The sequence below is a fragment of the Schistocerca serialis genome, chromosome 2 (assembly GCF_023864345.2).
Source record: "Schistocerca serialis cubense isolate TAMUIC-IGC-003099 chromosome 2, iqSchSeri2.2, whole genome shotgun sequence".
NCBI classification, from domain to species: Eukaryota; Metazoa; Arthropoda; class Insecta; order Orthoptera; family Acrididae; genus Schistocerca; species Schistocerca serialis.
In genome coordinates, this window is record NC_064639.1 from 1,110,351,938 (window position 1) to 1,110,363,626 (window position 11,689).

The window sequence follows — 11,689 nt, forward strand, 5'->3', positions numbered from 1 at the left end:
TGTATGAAATATGGAGACTAGTAAAGGAAAGGAAGAATGTGGGATGAAACCCACCAAAAGATTGATACCTGGGAAGGTGGTTGTTAATCTTCCATGATGACCTGTATCGCAATTTATTTTTTCAGTCTACAATAACTTGTAAAGAAAAGAACAATCCAAGTTATGCAGTAAAACTATGACAAAATAAAAGTTCATCCTACTTACCAGATGCTTGGAAAGGAACTATGTGAGATTTGATAGGTTTCATATATATATATTTTTTTTATTATGAAGGCAAATTGTAATGTGTGCATCATCACTCTCTCTTACTAATCAATCGTTTTACCTTTTCATGTTTGTTCTCTGGTACTCCGCCTCTCCCCGCACTCCTCCCCTCCAAACACATATTTTGCAATTTTTTTTCATTCTGGCTCTTTTGTTCAGTTTTTTGTAGATTTGTTCGAGTCTGCCTTCATTCTTTCCCACTGTTCTGTCTTCTTCTATGTTCTGTTCCCTGTCTTTCCTACCCTTGCAATCAGAAGTCAATCTGCTCTTTTCTCCTCCTCTGTCTTAAGATTTTAAAAACACATGTGTAGTTAGGATTTCATTGTTGAATTCTTTCTTGTCCTGCCCTGTAGTTTCTCTTTTGACATGATATCTATTGTAACTTCACACTTTATCATTCAAAGCTCACTTTCCTTGCGAGCCTTTCTAATTTCTCTTTTCTTGTGAAGACCGCTACAGATCTGAAACAAGTAGATACATCATCTTTTGTATGTATTTACCAATCTGCCAGTAGTTGGTGTGTGTGTGTGTGGGGGGGGGGGGGGGGGGGGCAGATAAAAATACACAATTGCACACATTAATCTTAGTCAATCTTCCAGTAGTGTGCGGTGTGTTTAAAGTAAAATTTGCCATCATCGTTTCCTAAGAAGCATGGAATTACATAATGTTTTGGCTAACAGTGTATGTGTGCAAATATACACTAAGTGATCAAAAGTATCCGGACACCTGGCTGAAAATGACTTACAAGTTCGTGATGCCCTCCATCGGTAATGCTGGATTTCAGTGTGGTCTTTGCCCACCCTTAGTCATGATGACAGCTTCCCCTCTCGCAGGCATACATTCAATCAAGTGCTGGAAGATTTATTGGGAATGGCAGCCCATTCTTCTTGGAATCTTGCACTGAGGAGAGGTATTGATGTCAGTCGGTGAGGCCCAGTTCGAAATTGGCGTTCCAAAACATCCCAAAGGTGTTCTACAGGATTCAGGTTAGGACTCTGTGCAGGCCAGTCCATTACAGGGATGTTATGCATTATAAACAGGTGCTCAGTCATACTGAAAGATGCAGTCGCCATCCCTGAATTGCTCTTCAACAGTGGGAAGCAAGAAGGTGCTTAAGACATCATTGTAGGCCTGTGCTGTGATAGTGCCACACAAAACAACAAGGGATGCAAGCCCCTCTATGAAAACCACGACCACACCATAACACCACTGCCTCCGGATTTTACTGTTGGCACTACACATGCTGGCAGATGACGTTCACAGGGCATTCACCATACCCACACTGTGCCATCGGATCACTACATTGTGTACCATGATTCATCACTCCACACAACGTTTTTCCACTATTCAGTTATCCAATGTTTACGCTCCTTACACCAAGCAAGGCGTCATTTGGCATCTACCGGCGTGATGTGTGGCTTATGAGCAGCCGCTTGACAATGAAATCCAAGTTATCTCACCTCTCACCTAACTGTCAGTAGTACTTGTAGTGGATCCTGATTCAGTTTGGAATTCCTGTGACGGTCTGGACAGATGAGGCCGACATGTACGCTTTTCTGCTGTACGTGTCCCTTCGTGTTTCCACTTCACTATCACATCAGAAACAGTGGACCTAGGGATGTTCAGGAGTGTGGAAATCTCGCATACTGATGTATGACACAAATGACACCCAATCACCTGACCACGTTTGAAGTCTGTGAGTTTCGTGTAACGCCTTATATTGCTCTCTCATGATGTCTAATGACTACTGAGGTTGCTGATATGGAGTACCTGGCAGTAGGTGGAAGCACAATGCACCTAATATGAAAAATGTACGTTTTTGCGGGTGTTCGGATACTTTTGATCCCTTAGTGTACCTCAGAAGCACAATACCCTATTTACCCAACTGTAAGATAAGGTTTTTTCCCAGATTTAGTTTTAAGAATTTGTAAACGTTGAGGTCTAATAGTTAGACGAAAGTGGCCAAGCACTGGTATGAAGTGGGCAGCAGATTTCAGTGTGCTGCCAGCCAAGGGAATACGGAGTGTGGATCTTGGCTTTTTATGAACATATACCACATTTGACTAGCAGTTCACCTTAATCCATTTTTAGTCAGAATTGAACTGACTTGACTTTAAAATTAAACAAATACTTAGCAGTAGTATACATTTCTACAAGAGGCAAGTTAATACTAACAAACACTTTGAACACGACACAAAATATGAAACATAAGCGTCAACAATGCTGCTAAAGCTGCTACTGTTCTGCAGCACTGTTGATTTTCAGGGTTGGCAATAATGTTAATCTGAAATGGTAAGGTTTCTGCCGATTCATCTGTAAGGGGTCAAGAAAAATTGTATTGTTTTTGGGCCATTGTATATTATTGTCATTCAGTTTTTAATATTGTCAGCACAGCATGAACTGTAAATTATAGCAATCGACAATGGATACAAATTACAGCCATGTGTCTGTTAAGAAACATGGATCTAAGAGTTCATGGTTCACAATAGGTTCAGACAGACAGTCGTGATTCTTGAAGTGGAGACCACAAATAACTGCAACAGGAAGAAAATTTGGTGTAACAGAAGTTAATGTTCATAGGTGGTGTCAGATAAAGAATAAATTAAAGAACATTAGTTCTATACACCAAATGTTCAGGGGACTGAAGCAGGAAATGTTTCTGAAAGTGGGGTCAGCATGTTGTTTTGTACGTCCAGGAGAAACACAGTGAAGGCGTCCTGATTACTTGAAATATCCAAATGAAGGCACTCGAGGTAAAGAGAAACTTTCCCACTGTGTGCATCATGGAATTCAAAACATTGTGTGACGATGATGATGAGAGTGGGGCTTCTGTTAACAAGCAGAGCACCACTTTCTCAACCTCTTCCTGTAGTGCTTGATGAAAAAAACTGGCATATCAGCATCATACCAGTAACCCACCAATGTTTTAAGGAATAGAACTCCCTTTTTTATGATGTCATATCTATAAACTATGCATTATATAATGATATAATTTTTGAAATACATTCAGTGGTATATGTGGATACTGTCTGGAAAATATAAAGACGTAAATTAAAACATCGTGCCTGATGCTGAATTTCTGCTACATTAACAGTGAAAATGTAGTAAGTGTTAAACTTTTTACCTTTCGTTATTTTATCAGTGGTATTAGTGAGAAAAAGTTTTGAAATGCTTGAAATTATGTGTAAACTTTGTTCGAAGTCACTAAGTGTTCTCATTCTCAAATACCGGATGAATATAGTTTGGTTATATAGCCCTGCTTCAGGACATAACATTGTTTCTAACTTTAATATCTGCCTTATTAAGCTTTAATGCGAGGTTACACCTCTTAAGAAGGAGATTGACAGTGTTTTAAATTTTTAAATTCAGTCAGTAATTATATGAAATACCGAATATCAAATTTGTGTTGCCGCTGGAAACTGTTGGTTAGGCAACCTGCGTTTGGGTTTGGATAACAGTAGCTGTTTAGTAGTAAACATAATCAAAGGAAGTGACGCAACTGTTTAGTAAGCCATAACAGCAACACTGACCCAGATGAGTGTTTAGTTTGATATGTCATCAAATATTACTGTCAACATGAAGGGTGTTAAGAGTTCCTATAAGAAATTCTAAATAACAGTAATGCTAAGTACACTAGCAGATGTAAGGAAGCACCCCCCCCCCCCCCTTCCCTCCCCCCCATTTGCATTACTTCATAGGAAAACGATATCAAAAGAAAAACTGCCTCCAATACTTATCTTTAGATGCCAAGAAAAGTGATGGACGGGAGATTGGTTAAAATTTGTTTGGGACAGAATACTATGCTCTTTGTTTGACAGAAAGAAAGATGTTGGTGCTGGATTCTTTCAGGGGCACCTCATTGAGGTAGTTAAGCCTTTGACTGTAGAGAACAGCACAGACCTGCTTATAATTCCTGGTGGCATGACCTCACAACTTTAAGTAATGAAAGTTAGTGTGAACAGACTTTTTAAAGCAGGAAAGTTACAGAAACCCTCAGTATCCATGCTGGGCCAGTGAATATTTACTGCCTGCAGCAGAACGTCATTTGATTCTGTAAAAAGAGGGGTTGTCTTATAATTCAATAAATACTTTAGTCGTGAAGATGAATCTTCTTCTCTGCAGCAGTGTGTATACTGAAACTTCCTAATGAATTAAATCTATGTCAAGTTGGAAAAGTAGGGTAAAGTATCTGTCAGATCGAAGCTGTTTACAGGGATTGTGAGGTTTCAGCTGGGTAGATCATTCAATAACAGCATAACCTGCAAGTCCCTGTACAGTACACATTTTTAATTTGTCATGTAGTTTCATTGTTGACTTTCTCTCTCAAGTTCCTCATCTGTTAAATGATCATTCCCCAATGCTTCACATTTTTCACTGGCATGACCCTGCCTTTGGTTAGGTTTGCTATTATACTTTGTTATCAATGGTAGAAACAGTTTGAGTTTTACCCTTGATGTCTGCGGTATACCAAGCACACTCTCTTCCTCTCTCTCTCCCAACCCCTCTCCCCATAACTCCTCATCCTTTTCCTCCAAGTTAGCTAAGAAACATTTTATTTTCCGTGTGTTCCAAGAAAGCCCGCAAGATGGTAACTAGTAGACCTTCATGACAGTGAAGTACTAGGTGGCACTATAAAGGTGATAATCTGCTGTAACTCTGCCTCCACAGCGGTCATGACTAAGCGAGACAGCAGACACATTTCAAGAAGTTTTTTGATTTTAATATTGCTTTGCCACAAGCTTCAAAATATTTTTCACACTCGACTGGGTAAGTGTGTAATGGGAAAGTTTCTGTACTAGACTGCATAGAAGCTCTCATTCTATACAGATACAAGTAATCTGAGCTCACCAAGACCTGTATTAAAGGAAAAATCCACTCAAGAAATCCATAACATTATGAAAAAGTATTGCTGGCCAGTACTGAGCCTTCAGGAAATGAAATATTTAGTTCTGCTGATAGGCAAATATAAAAGTACACATCATCATTTAGGCTTATTAGTTCCTACCTTGGAAAGGAGAGACGGATTGGTTGGGAAGGTAAGAAAGAGAGGGCTGTTTGTTTGTAAAAATGGTAGCAGAATCAGGGATTGTTGAATAAAAAATAATTAAATAACAGGAGAAATTAGTGTATACTGATGTTCAAGGAAAAAGCAAATACTTACAGAAAGAATTCAAATTGCTCTGCAGTGAAGCAAGCTTCATTACGCCTCTCAAGTTTTTTTCTAGTGTTCGTTCTTCACGGCAGTGGAGTGGCTCCTTAAATGATTTTTGTCAATGGTCTTGGGCTTTATTGATTGCTAGTCTATTAATTTACCTGTATGCTACGGGGTGTACATAAAGTCCGGGAACACTTTCAATTATTTATTGCATAAGAACTCAACATTGTACAGATGTCATACATATTGCATTTTGAAGAGAAACTCTGAAAGTATTTTTTTTAACAAACATTCAATATGCGAACCATGAGTGACCTGGCAGACGTCAGTATGGTAATTAAATTCTTGCCATACCTGTCTCTGCATGGCATCGTAGACTGTGTCAGTTGCTTCCCTTATTCTCTTCCGGAGCTCTGCTGCATCGCGTGGTAGAGGTGGTACATACAACAGGTCTTTAATGTGTCCCCGCAGAAAAAAGTCACACGGAGTGAGATCTGGTGATTGGGGAGGCTGTGTCATAAAACAGCTGTCCCCTTCTGTAGCACAGCCGATCTGTCAATGCAGCAGCTCCGTGTTCAGGTACCCACGAACTTCACAATGAAAATGGGGTGGAGCCCCATCCTGCTGAAAGATGAACGGAGAGTCTCATTGCATCTGAGACATCAGTCATTGCTGCAACATGTCCAATATCCAGCTCTCAGCAAAGAAGAATGACCTGTACAGTTTTTGACATGGCAAGGCACAAAAAACATTTACCTTTGGGGAATCACGCTCAAATTCAATGCAACATGTGGATGCTTTGTACCGCAGATTCGACAATTATGCCTGTTCACTTTCCCATTAATGTGAAAAGTGGCTTCGTCGCTAAAAATTAAGCGATCAACAATGCCATCCCCATCCTCATTCAATTGTTGCAACTGCAAACAAAACACGCTTGTCTTTGTCGTAGTCATTGAGCATCTGCACTAGCTCCAATTTGAATGGTTCCATAGCCAGCTTCTGTCGCAGCACGTTCCACACTGTCATTGGAGCCATTTCAAGTTCACGGGATGCACAACGCACCAATTTCTTTAGACTCCTTATGAATGTCTCTCGCACATGCTCCATATTCACTTCACTCACACAGGGCTGTCCGCTTCTCTTCGTTGGGTACAAGCAACCCGTCATAACGAATTTGTTGTACCAGTGGTAAATGACCTGTCTTGTTGGTGACTTCTTTTCTGTACTTGGTGGCTTCTTATCATACTTGGTTTTAAACATCTGTTGAATAGCTGTAGCACACTTGTTTTTGTCGAACTCCAACACACAGAAAGCTTGCTCAGCTCCTGCACTCGCCATGTTTGCGACTAGCGCTGACTATCAGCAAATTACCTAACTACGCTGTGGCGGTACACATGAAGAAAAAGAAAAGAAAAAGAAAGAAAAGACTTCCAGGGTTTCTCTTCATAACGACATATGTACGACATCTGTACAGTGTTTGGTTCTTGTGCAATAAATAATTGAAAGTGTTCCCGGACTTTATGTACACCCTGTACTTCTGTTCTTGGATTTGACACAAATTCATTCCTGAGCATTTTTAAATGGTATCAGCAGTAATGCAATTAGAATATATGATACTGTAGTACTGATACAGGCAGTGGCTGAACATAGGCGATCCCACAGGACCAAATAACTACATGTTAGTATTGTCACGTAATCCTTTGCTACTTTCTCTAATAAAATGAATGATGCAATGGTTTTTCTCAAAGCCACAACAAAATTAAGGAACCATTGCCATTTTAACATTATGGTGTTATTATACTTCAGTTTTCAGGCATGATTAAAGATCAGATATTTAAGAGAATTCTATTCTTTTGAACCCATGCTGTTATGAGTATTTCAAAGTCAACCATTCCTGTTGTAGCAAATTGTTATTTTTCAAAATTTAGAATTTTGCTGTACACAACAGGTATTACATGCAGAATTTAGTGTTATTGAGCATCAGTTTGAGGGGTTAATACTTTGTGTATAGTGGTTACAATTTTTGCATAATTAAATACATAAGAATAAAGCTGCATTGTAACATCACATTTGTATTTCGTGTTAAGGATTTGAAAGGAACAGAATACTTGCATGAAACTTAACTAAATGTTACATTTTGTTTTACTGATGTGATTATGTATATAAATTGCTGGCATGCTGTTCAAATAACATTTAATTTTCAGATGTATTATGCATTGTCTGTTGCTTAGAATATGCTACTCAGTGATGTAAAGAATGCATAATTAAGTAATACGTAGATTAAGCTTGAATATCGTCTGCATGAAATTTATTTTTCTGTTTGCTTTGCCTCCAAACTTTTAGGCATGCCGGAATATTTATTAACACAGTGTGTTGCTCACAGATCCACTGCTGACACCAAAGCTTGAGCGGCCACAGAGCAGGGAAGATGGATGGAGTGAGGGACCAGAAGACAGTGCAAGCTCTCCCTCTGTACCACCAGCACCTGCGTCTGCTCCGCCAGCAGCTCGGCCTCCTGTCAAACGACGAGCGCGACGTCGAGCCACTTCTGCCAGCCAAGATCCTGCAGAACAGCTTACAGAGATGAGTGTGCGAGGACTTAATTTGTTTCGATATGCATCCATCTCGGAGGGTGTTTACCAGTGTACAGAATGTGCCAAGGCTGATGTCCAGAAAACATTCAAGAACAAATATAGCTTCCAGCGACATGCCTTCTTGTATCATGAAGGCCATCAGAGAAAAGTCTTTCCATGTCCAGTATGCTCAAAAGAGTTTTCAAGGCCAGACAAAATGAAAAATCACATGAAAACTGTACATGACTGTTTCATGCCTAAAGATTGTGTATTTCCACTCGGATTCTTCTTGCCACCATAACAGATAGCATTCATAATGGGCAGATGTTAATTGTTTATTAAGACTTCAAAGTTTTGTATGTGACAGATCTTTCTAGATGTTATTACACAGTAGTGTATGTTGATTTTTTATTTGGATGTGTCATGGTATTTGTGGGAACAATTGTTTTTTCATAAGAAATTGGCAGCCTGTGTGATACACGATTCAAGAACTCTCAGTACTCAGTGCCTTGATGAAAGTGATAATTCCCAAGTCCAAATTGCACATATGCTTGAGGTTAGGTAGGGAATTTAGTTCTGCAAAAAAAAAAAGAAAAGAAAAAAAAATTGTTTTCTTTTTCATTTGTTGTGGTTGGATGTGCCCTACATATAAACAACTTTTTAATCTGTTGTAGAGAGCATTTCATTTTCCTGCCTTGAATTTATAGTCTTCTAAGACTTTCTCTCTCATTTCATTTTTTACTTGTAAGAGTCCCGGGTTTATACATGTTGCATTAGCTGAATCTTGTAAGTAATAACTGTCAGTTTCATACTTCAAGAAAGTACATCGGCTTTATCTCACAGCTTCTAACCTTCTGTACCGGTTTAAGAAAAATTTGATTGAAAACACCAAAACCTAAATAATAATAATAATTACTATTATTATTTCTTTTAAAAAAGATGAATCCTTATGAACATTTAGTTGTTCAACTACTGACAAATGTATTGACTTACAAGGCCTTGTTTCATCGTAACAGTTTCTTTCAGTCTGTCTTTTGTACTTGGAAACATTAATCATTAATCATTATGTCTTTATTCAAATTTGTCAAGAAAACTTTTTAGTACGCTCAAAGTACTGTATACTTTCTCCTGCCTTTTTTTGTGTGTTTCTGTTTGTTTGCAAATAGTACTTTGAATATGTGATTCACTGATCATGCTGGTGATTTTGTCTTTGGTAAATTTTCTGCGGTAGTCAGACACACTTGAAGTTACATGTGTGAAAAATGGAGAATTTCTCTTTATAAATTAGTATTATTCTTTCTCCTTTCCATACATTTGCCAAAGGACTTTCCAGTAGTTGTGAAGTAATCTAATGACAAGTACAAATTGTGATGTAAGAATAGTGTACTTAATAGCGTAATGAAATCACATATTACAAACTTTGATATTCATTTGTTCTACGCAGTCTGATCACCTGTATCTGAACTGTTTGAAAGTGTAAAGTCAGGCTTGCTCTCTCTGTCTTTTCTATTGTCTTGTCTGTTTATCTAGGTACCAACTCCCCACCCCCTGTTCCAAAAAAAGTATTTTTGTACCAAATAACCATTTTTCACTTTGTATTGGGTGTGGCTGTTAAGATTGACAAATACCAAATTTGTCGCTATTATTTGTGGCCAATTCTTCTCCTTTAACTGTTGTCTCTTCATGGTGCTTTTGCCTTTATCACTGCCTATAAATATTTATATACATTATATATATATACACATATATAAAATATAACTTTCATATAACATGATTTATCTACAAATTAGAGTTAAAAATTATTGTTTGTTCGTACACTGTATTTACAGTGTTGTGAAAATATAAAGAATATATTGTTGCATGTACATATCTCTAGAGATGGTTTGAAAACATAGGTGGCTAAATGGTTGCAACTGCGTCGTCTCTAATCTTTGGAGAGAAGTCGTTGCTGAATATCTGAAGACATTTCATAACTGACAATCTTGTAGAACAAATATTCAACTTTTATATTATGGATTAATGGGCAAATGATTCAGTGGTGCTGAACATATTTTGTTACTCAGAATTATTATTGCACTCATTAGATATGCTAGTATAATTCAAAAGATCGGAAACTGAATTGAAACGTACGTATTAATATTGCTTGTGTTCTCTTTTTTAAAACTCTTTGAAAACATTTGTGCCCCATGAAGTAATGCAGAGTTTGCCTTCAAACATCAGTTTGTCTTGCATTGGCAGATTTGTTGAAGTAAAAGATTTTGCTGCTTTGTGATATGCTTTCAGTTTTTGTATCTCTGCTGTATGGTGACTGTTTCCATATTCATCATTTACTTCCCCATCACTGCTAAGAGGAGCACCGTTTCCCAGTAAGAATTTGTTAATGTATTTTTAAGTAACAATTTAAGTTTTTATATACAATGGTGTAAGTTCAGGCGAAAAAATATTTGTTTTTAACACATATTAAATTTTACTAATGTGACAAAATCAGTTTGATATTAATGAAATCTAGACAACATAAATATATTCATTTCAAAAACTTACGTTCTGAATTTTGGATAGGAAGTGACATACATCTTTCGCTTTTGAACTTATCACTGCTTTTTTATCAATTTAGGAACATGGTTTCTCACTATCGTGGATGGTTAGGTTTGTCATATTGTTGTTAGCACTGGGTGAGGAAATGGATGGAAAGTTGATAAGGAAGATTTCCTGTAAATAAAAAAGCATGATCTATTTTCAGTGCGGGGGAAATGATTATTCAGACAGTCAAATGTTTTATCATCAAAGGTACTGTGATTCAAAATTGAGAGGAGCAATGAGAAATCCACAAACATTAACTACATTTATGAAAGTATGATGACAATTATGAGAGCAAAGGTTTTTAGTGAGAAATAATTTAAAAGTGAGCCATTTCTATTGATAACACTGAAGTGCCTTTCTGAATAGACTAATTGTCAAGACTACATTTTCTGCTTTTTAGTTGTTGTACGAGCATTCAGAATTTCACGTTATTAAAATCTGTTGGAAACACATTTGTACTCAATAGATGTATATTAATAATTACTGTAGACTTTCTTCCATTCAATTTAGCTGTACTATTACCCTTTGGAAGCTTTCTTCTGAATTTTATGAACTTAGTGTTTCAGTCTTCAGTCACTGTTGAGTCATGCTTTCCATTTTATTGCTCTGCTACTGTAACTCATATTTCCTTTATTTTCATCACTATTATACGTTCTTTCTTACTTCATGTTTATACTTCCTATACTGTTATATTCACATGCTAACTTCGCCATCCGTATAACTTAGATTTTTTGTTGTTTTGAAGAAAGTGTCATCATATAGGTTCAACAACATTGAAAAGTCTCTTTTTGTACTTCATTCACTAGTGGATATCCAAGTTTTAAAACCAAAAGAAACAATGATTCTGTTCAGGGAAGAGCTCACCCTTACTCCACTGTTCTTTCAAATCTTGTTGCTGTTCACTTTCTTCTCATTAGTTGTGTTGCAGAATAAAGCTGATAATCTCCATGAAGCAAGAAATTATATCATATGTTGCCTATCCCTGTTCTAAAATTTTTAATCGTTTGACTAACTTCCTCACAAAGTAGTTTTGTTTGTGCGATGTGATAAAGCTGACTTCATTTATTTTGAACAAGCACATCTGCTGTGGTATAGTTTATTAATTGTTGGTAGAAAT

At 37.4% G+C, this 11,689-nt stretch overlaps 1 protein-coding gene across 1 annotated transcript in view; it reads left to right on the top strand.

The window, feature by feature from the left end:
* LOC126458568 (protein tramtrack, alpha isoform-like) overlaps window positions 1-9,108 on the top strand; it is a 155,089-nt gene extending 145,981 nt beyond the window's left edge. The window contains exon 5 of the mRNA XM_050095699.1: window positions 7,803-9,108. Coding sequence (XP_049951656.1) covers window positions 7,803-8,293 — 491 coding nt within the window. The 3' untranslated portion in view covers window positions 8,294-9,108. The remainder of the gene's footprint in view (window positions 1-7,802) is intronic.
* The last annotated feature ends 2,581 nt before the right edge of the window (window positions 9,109-11,689 follow it).